The sequence below is a fragment of the Sturnus vulgaris genome, chromosome 2, assembly GCF_052056855.1.
Source record: "Sturnus vulgaris isolate bStuVul1 chromosome 2, bStuVul1.hap1, whole genome shotgun sequence".
NCBI lineage: Eukaryota > Metazoa > Chordata > Aves > Passeriformes > Sturnidae > Sturnus > Sturnus vulgaris.
The window spans coordinates 58,673,600-58,695,132 of record NC_142244.1 but is presented as its reverse complement, the minus strand read 5'-3'; the positions used below and the strand labels follow the sequence as shown (position 1 = coordinate 58,695,132).

General features: G+C 42.6%; 1 protein-coding gene across 1 annotated transcript; it reads left to right on the top strand.

Moving 5' to 3' along the window:
• Positions 1–10,597: 10,597 nt before the first annotated feature.
• CBY2 (chibby family member 2) lies at positions 10,598–14,572 on the top strand. The gene is made up of 2 exons (XM_088159691.1): positions 10,598–10,863; positions 13,379–14,572. Exon 2 carries the CDS (start codon positions 13,532–13,534, stop codon positions 14,483–14,485), a length of 954 nt encoding a protein of 317 aa, XP_088015817.1. The 5' UTR covers positions 10,598–10,863; positions 13,379–13,531; the 3' UTR covers positions 14,486–14,572.
• The last annotated feature ends 6,961 nt before the right edge of the window (positions 14,573–21,533 follow it).

Here is a 21,533-nt window from a genome sequence, read left to right as displayed (position 1 = left end):
TCTCTGCTACTCTTGGGGAACATTCTTGGCTGATCACAGCACTTCAGGCTTGTCCTCAGGTGTGGCTGGTGGGGAATGACCTTGGGAAAGGATGGGAGAGGAGCTGTTTCCAGTTGGCACACACCTCTGTTCCTGCTAAGAGTCTGTTTTATAGTCACACTCAAACCAGATATATTGTTTAGATTAAAATGGAGAGAGAGAGAGACAGAGGGAAAAGAAAGCATTCAACAGTAAAGATGAGATGTGAGAGAAAACAGGCACTTCTTACTGTGTTGCTGAAGGCTTAATGCAGATAACAAGCCATTAAACTTTATGACCAAGTTCTTGGAGTAGTACTGTTTGATTGTTTTTATGCTGCACTTGCCTGCATAAGTCTTGGAATGTGTCTGACCCCTCTCCCCTCCTCCATTCTCGTCCCTTCCTCCTGCCCAGTTTTGTGAGATATTTGGTCCTTTGAATAAATCACACCTCTTCATTTTTCATGGGCTGGTTGTCAAGTCCAGTGTCTGTCTCTTAAAGACACTCCATCAGGTGGAGCTGATCTCATTTGGTGATGGTGGAAAGCACATCTGAACTTTTTTCTTTCCAGTGCATGTTACTAGAAATTTCCTATGCTGGTACTCACTGAGTTAGTGACTGTTGTGTCTTTATGGCTTGAAATACTTGACTCCGAAATCCCTGTTTTATTACATGTGGTATATATGAAGAGAAAAATTGGTATTTCTTAATGATTTTCATCTAGGGGAAAATACAGAAGAAAGGGTAATTTCTAATTCCAGGGTTATAAATTTTCACAAGAAAAAAATATAAATCCTCAAACCCTTCTTCCTTATCACACCCTCTTTTGGGACTAATATATCTTAGACTAGTTCTAAACTTTGAACAAACTCCAGAGGATAAACAGCTTGTAATCAACAACCAGACATAAAGTCACAAAGTCCAAAGGAAAAATAAAAGCAAAAAACAAAAACAAACCATGAAGAAAAAAGAATAACAGTATATTTTTTAAATTGGATGGAAGAAACTAGACAGTGATGTGCAAATGCATGAAGGAATACCAGAGCCATTTAATTTAGAAGGATGTGGTAGTTGAACCTACCTAAATATGGCTAATCTTAGTCCTTGTGAATTTTGGAGAAAACCCTGGGCAGGCTCTCAGAAGAGCAAAAATGTGATCTTGACATTGCTAATAAGCTGGTGACTGTGGAATTCTGAACCAGTTGCAAATGATATAAAGAGTTTACCAAAAAAGTTGAATATGAGAAGAAAGCTCTGAGTAGAGAGAGAGAGAGCTATCAAATTATGTTTCAAGGATTCTGGTTCTCTTTGATATAATATGTCACAAGCTGGAAATATCCAGTCATGGGCTGTAAACAGCTTTGACAATCTGATTGATGTGTGCATTAACTGAATTCATGACATAAAATATATGGTCCTTCAAGTGCTTATTTTTCCCCATGAAAATGATTAGCACCAGCACTTTGCACAGTGACATGTATGTGAACTTGTACCCGTGATTTCTCAGACACAGTACAAAAGATGTCAGAATAAGGAAGAGCCACTATATCATTTATTTTAAATGTATTTGCAAATGACGAGGCATTTAAAAGAACTATATTTTTAATAAACGTATTGTTCCAACCATATTTTAATTCTTTTGTTAACCACATCTCTTTTTCTTTACTTAGGAAGTTTTGCAGTGATTCTCTTGTTCGGGGGGGGGGGGGGGGCGGGGAAAGGCTGTGGGATGTCACTTCTCAGGTATTGATGTTTTATATGAATAATATAGAAGGAATGCTGCTTCAGATTTCTGTAAGTGCCTGTGCTTCCAGTTCTATGTTTTCCTCATTAAGAATGCAGGTATCCCTTGGAATGACAATTTCACTTGGCATTACCATTCACCTAAATCTCAGAAACAGTTTCTTTGGCAGGCATTCCAGGAGATCTGCAGCTCAGCCCTTGCCATCACCCAGGTACAGCTGTGCATTGGTGGCAGCTGTGCATCAAGGATGATGGGTTTCAACAATGAGGCAAGCAATTTCTGATCTTGTTTGCTAAAGGGTGTTTATTGCATCTGGATTTTTGCCTTTAAACACTACTGCCTGGGACTTCCCCAAAAGAGGAACTATGGGGGATATGTGTAGATATAAATGGAGATAGCTGGCCATGGTTTCTAAGCCTGTGTTTGGTGGGGTGCAGCTGATGCAAAGAGAAGGAAAAAACAAAGACAAATAATTAGGCAGATGTTTCATTATTTGCAAGAGATCATCCACTGTCATCAGAAAGAAAATAACTTCTCTGAGGAGTGGAAAGGAAATTTGACCTCTATAAAGATCCATAATCCAGTAAAAAAAGAAAGCCCCTTTCTTTTTTTTTAAACTTTATTTTTAGCAATCTTCATGATCGTTGAAGGCTAGAAGTTAGCAAGGCTGAACCTAGTCAATGAGATTGCAGAGTACAGCAGATAATGGTATATTTGATCAATCAGGCAAAGCAGATAAAGATGCACTGCAAAAACTGGCCTGTGAGTTGCAGAAATAGCTTTTTTTCTGTCATTCAGCAATTTTTGGGGTGAGACTTGGAGAAATTAATCAGCATTGAGGTGGAAGGTGAGTGAGATATGGGCTGATGGCATGTACCTTGTCTGTAAGATGATGGCAGGCTTTGGTTCAGTCATTTCAGATGAGGCTTCCCAGGTCACTGGAGCACCCCTTTCTGCCTCAAAAAGGTGGTGTTGGGATGCTGTTGTCTTATTAGTGTCAGGTAGAAATCTTTCCTAGAAATAGGACAGTCTCCAGGTACCTTGTTAGATACAGAAGATGTGACAATCCCAGCAGCAAATAATACAAAGCATTTCATGGCTCTGGAAAGGCTTGGCTGTCTCCTAAAAGAAGGACTGGCAGAGGTCTGGCAGCCAAAACAACAGCACTTTTCTGTGCAGTTCAAACTTGTGAATAAACATGCAATCAGGCACACTTTTAGAGGAGCAATTGAGCAGCTTTCTACAAGCTACTAATGGAAACTTCAGACAGAAACTGGTTACATATTGCTGTCTTTCTATTCTAAATACAGGATCCAGTGCCCTTGCTGTTTGCCCATTCAGCAATGGTACCTGGTCTGTGATCACCTGCAATGCACTCACAAGCAAAAACACTAAATCATATTCCTGACATCTTGTCTGTGCAGAAAGTGACTTTGGTAAGATAGGAAATGTAACACAAGCACAATGTGTAACCTCAGTTTTTGTGTTATGCAAAACAGCTCTTCAGTTAGTGGGCTGGCTGCCATATACTTTATGTTTATGTTGTACAGACAGCTCAGATGGATTATGGTTTCTGCCAAAATGCTCAGGTTAAATACAGTGCAAAATATTTTAATGGGCGTGGCATATATCTGCCACCTCATGCCTGCATGCAGGTGGAAAGAGAAGAGTAGTCCTTTCCCTAAACACAACAGGCTTAGCTTTGCTCCTTGTACAGCCAACTCTGCTCAGGAGCAGGAGAGCTCAGACAGGGCTGGCAGCTCAGCCACAGAACATGAAATAGGCTGTAAGAGACACCTTGCAGGAGAGACAGGGGCCTTTACACTGTAAATCAGAGATACAAAGATTATGTATAAGTAAGTGACCTCATTGGACACCATCTCAGAAACCTTGCACAAGGGGTGGCTGCATTGCCCGAGTGCATTGAGGCAGAGCTGGGCTTTTAGGACCCCGGAGGAGAGCCAAGGGCTGTGAAAGCTGGAAGCACCCAGCTGATGTGCAGCAGCACAGTCACAGCACCTTACACCTGACTGCAGAGGAAGGGTCACCATCACCTTCACCTTCACCTTCACCTTCCCATCAGCAGTCTGACTGCAGTTCACATTTAGAAATGCAGAACATGGTTACAGCTTTTCTTGGGGAGGGTCTCTGCCCATCTCATCACGACTTGCCACACCTAAGCCTTCTTCTTGGACTTTGCTCACTGAATCATTGACATTACCATAATATGAACATCTCTGTGAAATTTGTGCCTTTACCTAGGTGGGATCTGTGCTTTGAGATGTGTGGGGCTTTTTTTTCCTTCTGGATGGTTAAGAGTGAAAGCTCTATAACAAGTAAGGAACAACAATAGTAATAAAAAGCAGTGTAATATTTTTAAAGCCCAATAACTCTGCACTTGCTCCTGCTGAGATACACCTTGCTATGAAGTTTATGTCACTAATGGGACTGTTCATTTCAGTGAGGCAAAGCAGCAGAGACATTATAATTAATAAAGCTTAACAGGAAACAAGTTATTCTGCTTGGGGCAGAAGAGCAAAAACTGTTCTCTATTATTTTTTTGAAGAGTTAATTGGTAGCAGGCAAAGATGTGCTGTGTTGAGCCAGCAGGTGCTGCTTTATGACTACATTAATGTTAATGATATCCTCTGGACACATATGAAGACAGGTTAACCTATTTCTTTCTCATTGCATTTCTCTGGGTGGATGTGTGTTCTGGTCCCAGCTACTTTTCGAGTGCCACCACAGAGCACTTGGACAGACTGTGACCCTAAATTTGCACAGAGGTTTGCAGGCAATTTTGGAAAACCAGGTAACTTTTGTAACCTCCATTCACCTCAGGACAGACTTTGCAGGTTTAAAGTTGAGGGAAATGGGTAAAAAGGGGCTGCTTCTCTGGCATAAAATCATTCCTGGGGGTTACATAACATTTCTAAAATTGCCAATTTAACTGTTCCTAGGTGTGCTTAACAATAGTACCGAGGTTCTAACTGTTTATTCTCTTATTTCATTGCTGAAACCTCTCTTCTTCTGACATACCATTAAAAGAGTATTCTGGCACCAATTTAAACCCTGGGATGAGCAGATGTTAAAATTGTGTTCCTCTAAGCAAAGAGTGCCATGGCCCATCAAAGCATGATATGTGCTACAAAAAGTAAACCAGTGCTCCACAGAGCTTGAAATGGTTTCAGTACCTCTCCACATTTAAGTTTAGTTATGAGCCTATATCATCTTTTTTTTTAATGTGCTTTTTGCATCTCTAGTTTGGCAAAATTACACTGTCTAGCACTAAGCTTCAGACATCCTTCAAGATATTTATATCTTTCATAAGATGCTTGCTTTGCATGAGCCCATCAGCTCCAGTAAAAATCTGTGTGCCATTGTAACAGGCAAAAATGCTGTGGAAGGATAGTCCTGGGACCTGAGCACAGAGCTCTTTGCAAAAAACAGGTGATAGCACTACCATTAGAGAGACACACTGGGTAAAGATTGATTCTGAGAGCCAAATCTGATTTTTGATAAGATTACCAGAGGGGTACTGTGCCTTGTTAGAAGTCTGCTCCTGCAGATCTAGTGATAAAAAATTGGGAAAACAACTCTTGCATGCCTTGAAGGACTGAGAGGGATGTACTCAGCAATGTTTGCCCATTAGGATGTGGGTACAACTCCAAGTAAGCTATTTCAAAATTTCTTGGAAGAAGGGCAGTGGGGTAAGAGTCCATAAAAAAATCTTAGGATGGTTACAGCACTGGTGCCACAAACAGAGGTTCAGCTACTTAGATCATGGAACTCTCTTTGAGAAACCTGATCTTCTGGGAGCTGATGGAGTTCATCTGCCAGAGAAGGGGAAGATCATCTTTGCCCATGGACTTGCCAGGCTGGTGAAGAGAGCTTTAAACTAATGTTCCCAGGGGAGAGGAACCTCAACCCTTCTCACTCCTACCAGTGTGATGCCAGTGCCAGCAGAGATGCCCAGAGCCTGGAGAGGGATCACAGGTCAGCAGGAGAGCACCTGAAGAGGAGCACAGTGTGATTCCAGCCACTCCAGCCCAGCTTCAATGTCTCTATTGAATGCAAACAGAATGGGGAATAAACCAGAGAAATTAGAGAACTGTGCATGACTGCAGGGCTGTGATGCATGGGTCACAGGGTTCTGTGACTGGAGAGTTGGAATGAAGGGATACAGGCTCTTTAGGAAGGAAGGACAGGCTGTGGAGATGAGGAGGAAGTGTCACCCTCCAGGTCAATGACCAGCAGGAGTGCATGGAGCTCTGCCTGTGGATGGATTAGGTGCCACCTTGGAGCTTCTGGGTCTGGATTAAAGGGAGAGCAGGGACAAGTGACATTATAGCAGGGCTCTGCTACAGGCTGCCTGACCAGCAAGTGGATCAGTTCCTCTGTAGACTGGTAGGAATCATCTCCTGTTCACAAACCCTGGTCCTTATAGAGAACTTCAGCCACCTGGTATCTCCTGGGGGAGCAACACAACAGGGCATAAACTGTCCAGGACATTGCTGGAATGCACTGATAACAGCAAGGAGGTAATGAGGAGAGGTGCTAATGTTGGACCTTTTTTTCACCAAAAAGAGAGTCTGATGAGGAATGTGAAGCTCAAGGGCAGCCTTGCCTGCAGTGACCACAAAATTATGGAGTTAGAACACTTAGGACATTGAGGAGAGCACACGACAAACACATGTGGACTCTGGGAAAGCAGACTTTGATGTCTCCAGGGATCTGCTTGATACCCTGGAAGGATGAAGTGCCCAGAAAAGCTGGTTAATAATCAAGGATCACTTCCTCCAAGCTCAGGAGTGACGCATCCCAACAAAGAGGAAGTCAAGTAAAAATGCTGGAAGGCCTGTGTGCATGAGCAAGGAACTCCTGGACAAACTTAAACACAAGATCTGAGTTTCCAGATTCCTTGATAGTTCCTTGGATTTTTTTATATTGGTTTTGTGATTCTTCATGTAGTGTTGTTTACAGTAAAGGGTCTAGAAAGTCCTAATGGAATATTATATTTTTAAGGTTATTGCTTCCTCTTCTGTAGAGCTTTTAAAATAAAGTGAAATGGTTAGACTCCAGTTGAACAGATCCTTATTAAAGTAGGAGCTAGTCTGATAATGACTTAAATTAGTGTTACGTGGCCATCACATGTTATTTGATAAGCATTCCATTATAATTAAGAAGTGGCTAATAGACAATTAATATACAGGATTACACACTTAGCTAATTAGATGATTTAAATTTTTTTTGTTAGATTAAAATGTACAGGACCCCATAAATCACTATTAGAGGTTGTTTAATAAGCCTGAACCCTTAATTTTCTCCCTGTCAATCAGGAATGGAGCCACTGAATTTTCCTCTCACCCAGAGAGACTTGTCACATCACAGAGCTGCTCTGTGTTCAGAATGAGCCGAAATGCCCCCAACTCCCAAACATTGCACCTGTGTGCAGGACCCCAGAGCTCAAGTGCTGCCAGCAGAGACCTAATCAGAGCAGTGGTGAGGGCTGAAGCATCACTTAGCTGACAAGTCACTGGGGGCTCAAGTCTGTTTCCTGAACACTAGTGCTTATTGCTGTTTGGGGTTTGTGGATATCAGAGATCAGGGACAGCATGTCCAGCACAGCTTTCTGGCAGCCCTGCCTCTCAGGGTGTCCCAGGGAGGCCATGTGGGATACCCCGTGCTCACACATAGCACACTGAGGTGACTGTACCCCTCCAAATTGTCCCGATGTATAGAAAGGCCAGAGAGCTCCTCCAGGGGCAATGTCAGCTCTGCCCCTCTGCCCTCAGAACAGAAACGAGTGCACCAGTGATTGTTTCTTCTAGTATTTACTCAGCAGTGAACAATGGGCTGTTCCAGCAGCATGGAGTGCTCTGTAAATTTTGATCTGTTCAGACACAACTAGGAGAGTAATTGGGCTGGTCTTTGTTGGCAAGGCTCACAGAGGCACAACACACAGGAGCAGCGTTGACAGGAAATGGCTTAGAGTTGACCAAGAGACTGTACATGGGTTTTTGATGATGTTTTTTTAAATATTCATAGCTAAAGTACAAAGGAAGCAAAGTGAGAATGAGATCTAAGGTGGAGCAACACAAAGCCTGACATGTCTGTAAGATGTCACTTACTAGCAGTAGTAAAATGCTTTGCTTCACCCTGTACACCGTGTGTGTTACAACCAGGGGGATAAACAAGAGTGGTGTGTAGGGCTTCTGTGCTGTCATGCTTTCATGTTCAAGGCACTTTACAAGGAAGAACTAAATTATCTTGACAGCTTGCATCAGAAAGTCAGCGTCCTCATTGAGAACCTGAGGAAATGATGATTTACCCAATGTCTAAAATAAAATTAGGATCAGAGGGAGGGTATGAAAGTAGATATTTCCACCTTTCATTTCAGCTCTCAGCAGACCCAGCACTGACAAGAGAATGCAGGCTTGGTGACTTGCACAACACTGTATGTTGTGAGGGCTACACTGAGGCACACTGGCAGCAGCACTGTGCTAGTGTCCCTGGAAGGACAATTAGTCCAAATAGGTGATGACATATGAGTGTCACTCAAGCCATTTATCTGCCTGAAAAAGAACCTGATCTGTAGTTTTTAATTACTGATTTTCATACTGCTGACCATCCCTTCCTGGGCAGAATACAATGCTGAGATATCAACACCTCTCCCTCCAGACACTTCACTGCCTCAGAAACTGATAAAACATAATTTTTATTCCCTACCCAGTTATTGAAGTCAGGAGACGATTCAAGAGCACTCAGGTATGCAAGAGTCTTTTCAGGGACTAGGTGGGATTCACATCCAGGCTTAATGCCCTGGAGAACTGTGGATGAGTGTGTGGCAAGACCAGCCTGCACTGGCATGAACAGAGGCTGGCTTTTCAAAAGCACAAATGTGTTTGGCATGGTAGAAAGTGGCAGCAGACACTTTTGGTTTTATCAGATAAAGATTTGGGAATATAGCATGCTTTTTACTAAAAAATACCACACACAGATTATTTTTACCTCAGACACTTCACCAGATCTTCTAACCCAAAAGCAAAGGATGGAAAGGGCTGACATTTACTGCAGGTACATGCCACTATCTAATAGAGAGGATGGTGAGATGAGGTCTTCAGGGTCTTTCTTGCAAAATCTTCATGTCAGCAGTTTATACCATGCTCCTCCCCCTGGCTTTCAATCCGTCACTGGATGGTGACCTCTTGCACCCCAGCTTGGAGCATGGAGAATGTTATATGAGTGTGTCTGGGATCACACACTCCTTCCCATTGGATCCTTTCTAGAACCAGACAATCTCCAAGAAGAAGGACAGCAAAGTCAGCTGAGCATGAAGTGTGCAGGTAGGAGGGGAAAAAGGCTTTTTATATTTTAATATTTAATTCTTTGTAGAGTGAAACATCTTTGAGAAACTGAATGGTCTGAATCTCTGGACAAAGCATGCAGCTGGCAAGTTAGTTCAAACCCCTCTTACAGAGCAGGGGTTACTTGTCTCTTGGCAGGGAGTGGAACACACTCAGCATTATTTCTGCCTTTGTAATCTTGTGAATGACATCTCAGTCCTTTTGAGAGTCCAGCTCAGAAATCCGTGTAGCTGCTATAAAATATTCTGATGTAAGCTCTTGCAGCATTTCCAATTCAGATGTGTGTGTAAACAAATCTGATGATATTCACTAAATTTGATCCAAATGTATTGGCATTTGAATTTATAATTTTCAGGAAAAAAGAAGACTTGGCAGAAGAACTTTACAAAACTTTAAGGAAAATACTGCATAAGGAAAGAAAAGGTACACTCACTACCAAGTTCAGTTCTCCATAGTTCTGGATTAAGGAGGCTTTGCCTGCTGATCAGTCCTATGCTGCACTTCTCTCTATTAATTCAGTTTCTAGTCTGCTCTTGGACCTTACAATGCTCATCAAAGGTAACTTGCAGTGACCATAGCTCCAGTTCTGCACAAATTCAGATTGGACATTTCAGTCACCTCTCCTGAAAACTCTTTGCACTGGGTAGCACCATTAAATTCCCATCTGATGGCAGGCCAATCACAAAAAGCCCATGATAAAATATTTTCTCTTTTGAGGACATTTTTCTGTTTTCTTGTACAGGATACTGGAGCTCAAATAAAGAAGGATACTCCCTGGGGAGTTGCCATAGTAACCTGTGATGTGTTTTTGTTGTCCAAGATTAAATATAAGCGAGGGAGCAATTACAGAGAAGCATTTTATACCTGAGTTTATGATTTTCATATAAAACCAAAGCTGAACTGTACCTCCAGGTTCCTAAAGCAATAGTAGTCACCTTGAGGATGATGTCTACTCGGTAATTTTCACTGAAAAAGAAATTAAGTGCTGTATTTATTATTCAAGAACTCTGATTAGAAAAAAAATTCTGCTTCTGAAAGATGTAGCAAATAAGAAAGACTTCATTAGAAATGTAAAGATGTGGAAGTGGAAAAAGCTGCTAAAAATAATATCTAGACCTGCAAAGTGTGAATGCCTTATATTTCTATTTTCTTCTTAATAGGGTTCAACTATAGTCTTCTCTTAAATTTGTAGTCAAAGAAGAACTTCATGTTGTCCTTGGAAAATAACTTCAACTCTCACAGTGCATACAAGGAAGTGATTTTTGAATGTATCAATATCAGTTCAGCAACAAACAGAATTTGAAGATTCAGAATAAAAGCAAAATTTGTTTTAAGAGGGTGTGATGAAGAAAGAATCCGTCCAAACTGTTCTCAGTTATGAGCATCAAAGGGAGATCGGGAAGTCTGGGTTCAGGAAAGGGCATGGGAGCCGAGCTAGGAGAAAGGACATTTCCATGAGAAACAACCCAGAAGAGCAACGCTGGGAAAAGTCAAAGCCAATCTTGTGAGGACAGCAGGGAAGGAGCGCAGAAATGAGCTGTGCAAGGAGGATGTGCAGAGGTTCACAGCCACTGGTCAGGGGGCAGGTGGCTGCTTCTGGGGCAAGGTCCCTGCCAGGGCTCACATCAGCCTCAGTCTCCTGATCCTTGCTGTGATCCCACTGCCTCTGGACACTCCGGCTGCTCCGCTCTGCTCTGGGGACAGGGAGGGAACACCGCTGGCCTCGCTGACCAGGTGAGCATGTGCTGGCTAATGTGTCGTGTTGTGCTCCCAAACTGCCCAGCCTGGATTTGGTGTGGCTTCCCCACAGCTGGCTGCCTTGCCCATCCACCCAGCTGCCCAGCATTTCATTATTCAGAGATGGGGGGGAAAATGATATGGAAGGCGGTGAGAGCTTGAAGCGTTGGGTTGATGTCTCCCTGGCAGTGCAAAAGAGCTGACAGAGCCACTGTCAAGTTTAATTGTCCCCGAGATAATGTCCTTCAAAGTCGTATATATTATACATTTCTGTTTATCCTGAAAATGTGCAATCTAAACACTTTATCTGTAAGTGACTTTAAGAACTGTAGCTGCTTGTCCATGATAGGCACGTGGGTCTGGGCTGGATTCTGATGCTAGAACGTGTTCTGCATCTTCCCTGGATAATTAGGGGTCTGCTCCCTCTGTGGCTGATTTGGCCTCTGCCCCTTCACCACCCCTCCCCTCCTCCCAAATTTTGGGGCTTTTAGGGGAAAAAATGGAACTGGGTACCCCAATGGAATTGGATGTGTTGAAAGAGTGAAAGAATGTAAGGGAGGGAGTAATGCATGGCTCTGGACGTAGTGTAAGTGGAACAAAAATGTCGAAAACAGAATTTTTGGGGAATACCTTTTTAGCAGAAGAATGATATTATGGAAATACAAGTCTGATGTGAGATAAAGCAGCAGATGAGGTGGAAGGCAGCCCTGAAATTCAGACAGTAAGCAGGCTGCAATAAATTCAAATGTTATTGCAAACAGACCTATATTGCAATAGCCCTCTCCTAAATTAAGGAATTTTGGATTTTAAATGAGGCAGTAATTTTACAAATGTTTGGACAAGCTTGGGAAGGGGGTGAAGGATGCATCTATGGACATTGGCTCTCAGAAATAACTTGTAGGAGCCTGGACATGCACTGTTGTTAGGTGGAAATGACAGGGAAAGGGGACAGCCACAAGCTTTGAAAAGGAGAGGGCAACAATAGGACAGGGGGTGCATAGTGGGATGGCAGAGCTGGAGGCTATGAGGGGCTTGTGTGTGGTGGTCACCCCTGCTTAATGCCTGGGGTAGAGATATGAGGGCAAGACTCGTGAAGGTAAAACTCTCCTCAGACAGAACTGAGCTTTCCAAGGGACAGCACGGAAGCTGGGAAACCTCAGCAGGGGGAGAGGAATGCACCTGAGTGAAATTTGACACATAACGTCTTTATTTTTTTTACTAGAAAAAGGTACATTTGTGCTGTCAGAGACTCTGTGAAGAAGCCCTGAGAATTCCAACAATTTGGTTATAAAAAGTAGTTCAACCTCAAATCAAATAACTTCATCATGAAAATCACATAAATTTAATTTTTGTTAAAGCTGTGGCAAACAAGCTTTTCTTTGGCACAGAACAATAATTTTTGTTTGTCTGGTTGGTTTCTTTTTTTTTCCATGTAAAAAACTGAAATCCTTCATTTGGCCCAGTTCACTGATGGTTAGAAGGTGATTTAGGCTGCAATATTTTGAGCAGGGGAAAGGAGGGGAGAGTGTTCAACAGATAAGTCTGAGGTTTCTGTGTCTGAAATGAGAAACATTAGAGGTTTGGCCCTGCAGTATGGATTTTAGAGATGAGTTTTCTGATGATGTGAAAAAAAGGCAGATGGACTGTAGGAAAAAAGATAAGCAATCACTATTGCAGGGCTAGAAAGCAAGAAAAATAACAGAGCTATCAAAGGATATAAAGAGGAAGAGTGACAGGAGAAATGAGAATGAAAGGTGGAGAATTATCTATGGGTTGTGACAGTTTTTGGACCATGGTGATGGGAGCTTGTCGAAAAACCATGCAAAGAGCAACAGAGCTGTCTCGGTCCTGATGTCCCAAAGCTTTGGTTTGGAGTTTCAAATGCTCTGTGCATATTGTGGGTTTTAAGATCAAAAAGCAAAACTGTCACTGCATTTTTGTGGCATCCTGGTAACACAGGCTACTCAGAATCGGCAAGAAAAACCTGCTCTCGAGGCCAGATTTTTTCTATTAACCTTTAAAAATGCTTTATTTTGTAAAGTTTGTTTCAGCCTCATAACAATTTTTAATGCGTTTGTGCATCAGTCATTTGGGAGCAGGTTATTCTGAGACAGAAAATATTCTTGCATTTTACTCCCCCACAGGTCTGTAAAAATGAGGGAGAGAGATAAAGGGAAAGTCCAGGTTTTTATAAGAAAGCTTTTAGTGCTGCCATAGTGCTGCTTTATCTACCAATGCAAATTTTCTCAGCTTCTATCAACCAGGTATGTGGTGGATTCCTTACCTTTCAGCATCAGAGGGGCAACATCATTAACTATGGGAACTGTTTTATTTGCTTGTTTCTGTCATTAATGCAGTTTAATTTTAATTTGGATTCCTTACCTTTTAGCATCAGAGGGGCAACATGGTTAACTATGAGAACTGTTTTATTTGCTTGCTCCTATCATTAATGCAGTTTCTGATCTGGAATTTTGGCAATAAATCCATGTGTTTGTGTTCCCTGTTCTTTCAGTCCTAATCAAGCTTCTCCAGCCCCACTGTGTCACCTACTCCTTGACAGTGGTCAGTGGCCTCTTGTAGAAGCCCTGGAAGAAGCCTTGTCCCACACTCCTCCTCAATTTGCTAAAGAAGGGCCGTGCCTGCCTTTGATCAGAGGAACCAGAGCATGCAGCACACAGAGCCTGAGACTGACCACAGCACCCCTCGGGTGAATCCAAGGGGGGAGATGTTTGTCTTTATTGATGGGAAATGGGTGAACGACATCCTCTCCCAGCCACCCTTTCCTTCCCGCCAGAAACTCTTTAGCAAGAAGGCACAGAATGAGTGGAGCATCTGGGAGGAGAACAGAGCACTCTGGCAGGAAAACCAAGCCCTCTGGATCAAAAATAGGATGCTCTGGGAAGAAAATAAGGCTCTACAATATCTCCGGTCACAGAACAAATCTGTCCAGGTAATTTACACTGATGCTATTCAACAAAGCCTCAAGAACAAAAATAAGCCATTTTCATTCTTCCAAGAGAGGAACAGAGGCTTTCAGTTCAGCCCAGGCAACAAAACTCTTCAGGCAGTCCAGGAAAATAATAAAATATTTGAGGATTTCCAGCAGGAGAATAAAGCACTCCCTGTTACCTGGAAAGGGCAAAAAGCCATCACTGTCCCAGAAGAGAGCAAAGATGCCAGCTCAGATCTTCAGAAGAACACTGACACCATGGCAGCTGTGGAAAAGAGTAACCCTGGCCCAGTCCCCCAGCAGAAGCATGAAGGTAAAAGGAAGAGCACAAGTCCAACTCAGAATAAGATTGAATCTGCCCCAAGTATGCCAGGAGAGCATGAAATCCTCCGGGTTGTCCAGGACTTACGTGAGCTCCTCCACACCTTCCTGAAAATGAACCATCCTCCTGGGGAGAAACGGTGCTGTCACAATCTCTGTGATGTGAACAGGTCCTTCCAAGAAGATTACAGTAAACTGAAGCTGCAGCTGAATGCTGTGAAGAACACTGTGTCAGACATTACAGCTCAAATGGATATGCTGGAAAAGGAGATCATTGCCATCACCTCCCCAGTGTATGAAGCAGCAGGGCAGAAGCAGGCAACTGAGCATCAGCTTGGAGACATGTGAAGCTTGGGGATAAGAACTCCTAGTTCAGATCCCAGAAAGCTTCTCTCCTTCTTTCAGGAAACCTAATAAAACCCAATAGAGCCTGAAGATATCTGGGCAACATCGTCTCTGTCTGAAACTTTCTTGCAGTACTTAGATATATTTCACCTTCTGGTGATACAGTGCAGGTGACCGCCATGAATTTGCCTAATGTCAGGAATCATGTTTTTCAGCATTTTTTTTCAAAGGTTCTGATAATAAGGCCTACATTTTCAGAAGGTAATTGCTTGAGGATCTCAACTCTGATTACAGTGTGTCAGCTTGTAGCCCAAGGACATACTCACAGTCTCAGCTAAAAAAGCAGAGTTGTTTAATAAAGGAGGATCCCTCCTCCCAGACATCATGGTAGGGGCCACAGGAGAGAATGGAAGAGGCAGCAGGACTTCTCCTGCACAGTGGTACCTCTTAATTTTTTGGATAGTCAGACAAAGCAGATTTTAGGTGCCCCCAGAACAAGAAACTAGGTTGCCAAAAGCAGCATTTTGATGGCTGTTTCATGGCTTAAGCCAGTATTTAGAAGGGCATCTACTCACACTACAGTGGACAAGCCAGTCTCCAGTGATCTGCTGACACAGAAAGATGAGAGCCTTTTGATCTGCTCAGGTTTGAAATTCTGGTCTAGTCTCAATTGTGTGGCCAGACTGGCTAGAAATGCATTTCCTCTGTCTTGGACAGACTGGATGCAGTGCACTTTGTCACAATCTTTCAGGCAGAGTATGGGAGCCTTTAAGTAATCTGACAAGACAGATGCAGGGAGACTTCTGCAGAGCAATTGTAGGAGCATTACTATAAAGCAAAGGAGAGGTTACAGTGAGGTTTATCTGTTGCAACAGGACCCCAAAAGCAGGCTGTCACTCTGGTTTAAAAGTCTCTAAGTGATTTGGCACAAAATTACCTAAAGCATGAACTATCTTTCACTTTGTATTTCATTCAGACAACACCATGCCAACTACAAGTGATGACTGTTTACTTCAGAGGCTTGAAACAACAGGTATTTTCTTCTGCTGTTTGGGCTTTGGGATGCTGAGGCAAATCTCTCACACATGAAGTTAAATGGCTGGCTCCCAGTGGGTAGGGCTGCATCTGTAAAGGTCAGGTGAGAAAAAGAGGAGAAATGTTCATTAATAGGTAGATGTGCAGACAGCAAATTGCTCCTGCTTAGTGAGTGGGTGACAGCTATTAATAGATAAATACCTCTGCACTATGCTGAGGAACATGTTCATCTTCTGTGCCTTCAGACATGCTGCTTTTCTCTTCGCCATCTCCCTCACCAGGTTTGAACATAATGTTTGGTAAGAGGGAGAAACAGGACTATGAAGACCCTAATGCAGAGGAGGGTAGCAGTAGTAAAAAACTCTGATCATGTGTTTGTATCTTAACAAACTAATTTGTGTCCCATTAGAAGAAATGAACTACTCTTTTGCCAGTGATCAGAATACTGACTCCTGCCATGTCCCTATATTTGGGCAAGAAAGACACTTGGGAGTGCATCTTTCTACCAGGTGTCTGGGAGGAGTCATCCCATTTAATATCTGGTGTCCATCTAGGACAGGACATCCAGATCTCAGCTAGTCTCCCTGGGCTTCCTTTCTATCCTGTAGGAAGGAATGGGCACTTTCATGCTGTGATTAATCTGGCTACTATTAGACTAAAAGTAGGCTGTGTCACCAGCTGGAGTCCCTTGTTTCTCTCTGTTGCCTCTATAATTACTTCGAGGACAATTAACTCCAACTTAGACATTTGGTTTGGAGCTCTCTGAGTGAGAAACTTGGCAGTTCCAGGCAGAGGAGATGCTTCATCAAGTGGAGAAGCGGCACAAGCTTGGGAGTGTGTCCCAGTCCCTGGCTTTGCTTTTTGTGAGATGCCTTCATTAAGCAGCTGACTCAGATCTCTCTATTGTGTGGAAAAATTATTACTTTGTGAATAAAATTGAGTTACTTTGGGCAGAGATTAAATATCATGCACACATGTAGGATCCTGAGGGGAACACATTACTGAATGCTAATGATGTTTCTGGAAGGAATTAGGTTTTGTGAGTCCTTTGCACTTTGATTACTTTGATGTTCCTGATTATAAAAAAGTCTATACCTGGTATATGTTTTTTGGCATCTCTCACAGAGAAGTTGAACTTCTCATTCCCTCAAGTTTTCTCAAGTCTATCAAGTGAGATGACAATGTCCATAAAAGACTGCCCAGCACTTAGCCTTGCACGGGACTCTGTGCTGTTCAAACTCTCTCTCCTGGTTTAGGGCAAATCTGGGAGGAAACCTCTAAAGAGGTCCCTCTAGAAAGAAAATTCAAGCGACCCTCCCCCAACTGGTTTGGGAAACATATATCTCCTTCTAGAAAAGTGGAAAAAGGTGTTTCTTTAACAAGCAAAGTACTCACAAACATGGAAAATTGAATAATATTAAGCAATAAAACCTCCTGCTATTGTGAAGAAATGGCAAATTCATGCATGGGGAGAGTCCTAAGCACTGCCCATTTTCTGCATTATTCCATGTTCCCAGACAGTGCCATTTACCAGCTCAGTGGGGGCCACCCTACAGGTCTCCTTCTCTAGAGTGTGTGCAGATGGGAATGGTTGGACTGACAGCTTTTGCACACTATTGCAGGTATAAAGGGAAGAAAAGTGCAACAGCAGGTATTTACAGGAAGAATTTATTAATTATTATAAAATTTAGGCAGGTTTGGGGGAAAAATTGAGTAAATTTAATATATTTTTCTAGTCTGCTCACTGGTTTACAAGTCCCTGGAAATTGACAGCTATGCTGGCTTGAAATTAATGGATGTCATTCTTAGAGTGCATAGTTTACTTTTCGCAGAGACAAACTTTCTGTCTCTCTCCTTACTGTTGCTGATTAGGTCCTTATTTTTTACTACTCATCAGTACTATTTTTGGAAAGCTGGATTTTTGGCAAGGTCACCATCAGCTTCTTACTTCCCTGTAAATTTGATTATTGTCTCTAGCTGGGCTCTGTGGAAATGCAGACTTTCCTGTTCTCATTTCTTACTAGACAGTCTAATACATCTGGGTTTGTACAGTCTTCATAGAACACTTACCCTGGCCTTTTGTGCTCATCTCAGCAGCCCCACCACATCCTCTCATCCCTAAATTGCAATTTCAGAATCTTTTTTAAATGTTATGAACTTCCTTAAGCCCTGACTTGCTCCTGTTAACTGCTGAAGACAGTTTTTCTCAGAGTTTTGCTTGTGATTTCATGAAGTTGAGGATGTACTACAAAAGCTGTTGTGCTGGCCAAAAGCCATGGTCTCCATAGTGGTGCAGACTGTTCACTGGTGTTCTCAATAGCCCAGTTTGTTCTTTCCCAGCCAGTTCCCCACCAATTCCAGTTTAGCTCAGAATTAGACATGAGTGTACATTTAAATGCAGGATATAATGGAAGTCTGTCACTCAACCTTTGTACTGAACCTGGACTAGTCATCTTCTTTTTTGACATCCTATTTGAACACAGACTACTCAAAATATTCCTGCAGTGAGGTGCAAAGACGAGGGGGAGTAACTCCTCAGGTAAGTTTGATATGGAAATTCTTTCCTACAGTGGCTATTGGCTGGTTTTAAAGCAGAAAGTTTTAAAACTTTACCACGTTTTCCAAAGGGGTACTCATCTCACCCAGACACTTAAATGAAAGCAGTAATTGAGACCCATGGCCATCTGAGGTCACTTCTGCAGCTGGTGTAGGTAGGTAGGATTGCCAGAGGGTACAGGTCTTTCCCTGCTGACTGCAGAGAGCCTGGAGTGGCCAAGATTAGGTGGGAACAGTCAAGGCCTGAGAGATGGCCACATCACTTGATGAATGGCTGACAGAGAGCTTTGGAGGGAGCTAAGGGAAAAAAAATGAGTTCATGACAATAAGGGGAAGGCAACTTAGGAGGAACACTGGGATGTTGTGAGTTTATACAGGGAGAAAATTAAAAGGGTCAAATCCCAAATTAAACTTCATTTGGTTACCATTGTAAAAAATGTTTCTGTAAATTTGTCAGCAAGAAAAGGAAGGCTAAGGAGAATCTTGACACTTAAGGGGATATGGGTGGAAGCATTGTGACAAAGGATGAGGAAGAGGCTGAGGTACTTAGTGCCTTCTTTGCCTTTCACAGTAAGATCAGCTGTTCTCAGGGTGCCCAGCCCTCTGAGGCGGAAGACAGGAGCAGGGAGCAGAGTGAAGCCCCATCATCCCAGGGGGGATGGTCAGTGACCTGCCTCACCACTTAGACACACACAGCTGTATGAGGTCAACTGGGCTCCACCCAAGGATGCTGAGGGAGCTGGTGGAGGTGCTCACCAAGGCACTCCCCACCATTTACCAGCAGTCCTGGCTAAATGTGAGTTAACTCTCTAACCTCCAGTCAACTGGAGGGAGACTCTGGGGAACTACAGGTCTGTCAGCCTGACCTTGGTACTGGAAATGGTTATGGAGCTGATCCTCTTGAATGTCATCATGTGACACATGCAGGGGATCAGGCTCAGCCAGGACAGTTTGTGAAAAGCATCCTGCTTGACCAGCCTGATCTCTGTCTCTGACAAGGTGACATTCTTAATAGCTGAGGGAAAGGCTGTTGTCTATGTTGGCTTTAGTAAGCCTTTGGCACAGCTTTGCACAACATTCTCCTAGAGGAAGTGGCTGTTCACAGCTTGGATGGGTGCTAGGTTATAAACTGGTTGGATGGCCAGGCCCAGAGAGTTGTGGTGAATGAGGTACATCCAGTTGGTGGCCAGGCATTAGTGATGTCCCCAGGGCTCAGTACTGAGGCTGGTCCTGTTTAATATCTTCACTGATGGTCTGGATGAGAGACCAGAGTGCACCCTCAGTCAGTTTGCAGATGACACCAAGTTGGGTGGGAGTGTTGATCTGCTGGAAGGCAGGAAGGCTCTGCAGAAGTGTCTGAACAGGCTGCATCAATGGGCTGAGGCCAATTGTGTGAGGTTCAACAAGGAAAAATTCTGGGTCCTACACTTGGGTCAGAACAACCCCATGCAGCCCTACAGCCTTCACACAGCCACAGAAGTAGGGATTAGGCACGAAGCAGGTTTTTAGTGTTGCATCTGAGGTTTCTGTCCTGTGCCACTTGAAGCCTGTGCCAAAACTCCAGCTGAGCTGAGTATCAGCAGAGCAGAGGGTTGTAGGTAGATTTCATAAATAGTGTGACCAAATCTCTCCTAATTTGTTGCAAATACATACCTTTTGGATTTTCAGCCTTTCTATACCTCTGATTTCATAGATTTTTTTTTTTTTTATGCTTTTGGTACAAAAGGTAAAATCACAAAACTTTCAAATCATCAGAAAAATATAATTGGCTGAAATGTTTTCTAAATGCAAATGGAACATCTTCCTTTTGATCGTGGGCTATGCCAAAACTCTAACATACATCTTTGATCTTATGGCAATGTCTGGAGAAATTATGAGATTTTAATAGGGAATAATAGATTCTCATCAAGACTTCTAGCTTTAGGAAATTGTTTAATCTCCATTCTCAGTGGCTGTTTCTTTGATGCAGCTGTGACTGAAGGGTCCCAAGTGCTGGAAAAACAGCTCACCAGCTCAGAACAAAGCTGATTATGTAAATTGTGCATTAAGATTCAGTTTCAATTTAATTTTATTCTGTAAATAAATATCCCATTAACATCCATCTGTTAAAAGTCAGGTAAAACATTTTCAAAACCTCCATTGCTATGGCAGATGTGACTGCACCATAAATAGCAATGGTATGGTGGTACGAGGATGTCAAAGTATGAACTGTGAAGCACGTTTTAAGAAGTAATGAAGGTGATAACATTAATTATAACAAAAGAGACCTTGTCTGATTGAGATAGACAGGGTTTCCATTTGTGTTGTTCTGTTTGCATTATGCAAAATTCTTTCTCTGATCACCATCTCCAAGATTACTAATAATTATAGCTCATTAATTCACTTAAAACACAAAAGCATTTCAGCTGATGAAGGTCATTACTGAATTATGTCCAAGCCTTTTGCTTGATATCTTTTTATTTCAACAGCTTACTCGAGAGCAGTCATTTTCCCTTGGTCTACCTGGTACTTCACCACCAACGCTGTTAATAGATTGTACTGATCAGGAACAGAGTGATGAACCCTGTCAGGTTTCCTAAATTAGTCTTCAAAGAGTATGAGAAGGTTCAAGTGCTCTTAACCCATAGCTATTTTTAACTATTTTAAAAGTCAGAGATTTCATATGCGCTGCGAAAGAGCACTCGACGAGGAGGCAACCAGGGGATTGGAGCAAATTTCACTTACACTGGACGTATAAAACTCTGTGTGTGTGTCAGCTGGAGATTAGGAACAGGCTCCTTACATACTCTTAAACGTCCTGAAGGAGGAATTGTAACAGTGTTAATTTAATTCTCTAAAGAGAATGGAAAATTATAGTCTATGTCACACACTGTAGGGAATGGTTAGGGGTAGTGCATTGCTGTTCCAAAATGGAACGGGCAAGGAGAAATTACAATTCTTCATGGTACAATCAGACTTGAGCACAATCTTCCAGTGCTCTGCTATTCTACCTAAGCTCCTTTTTTAGGGAAATCTGCACCATATATATAAATCCTCCCTGCTTGGCAGAAGCTGGCCTTAGGCATAAAATGACATGCCTGTAAATACCTAATTGTTGACACAACAAAATGCCATATACCACACTAAAGCTAGCAGTCTCATTCCTGGTAAAACCAGTACTACATTGAAACCTTTTTGTCACAGCAAATAAAAGCAGAGTCTGGTGCCAAGCTTCAAGAATGGTTTACTGCTCAGTTTAGGTGTGTTTGCAAATCCAAGACAGCTCAGTGATCCTCCAGGTATCAGATATCATGAAGTATGTACTCATTCCTGTCCAATTTTCCAAAGAAATTGTGAGATCATGAAGACTGTAGATGCAACTGAAGAATATGGCTGATATCACAGGCTCTTCTCATGTATCAGTACACAGAAATTCTGTTTTGACTGTACATTTTTTCAGCTGCCTTAGGCTTTTATCATC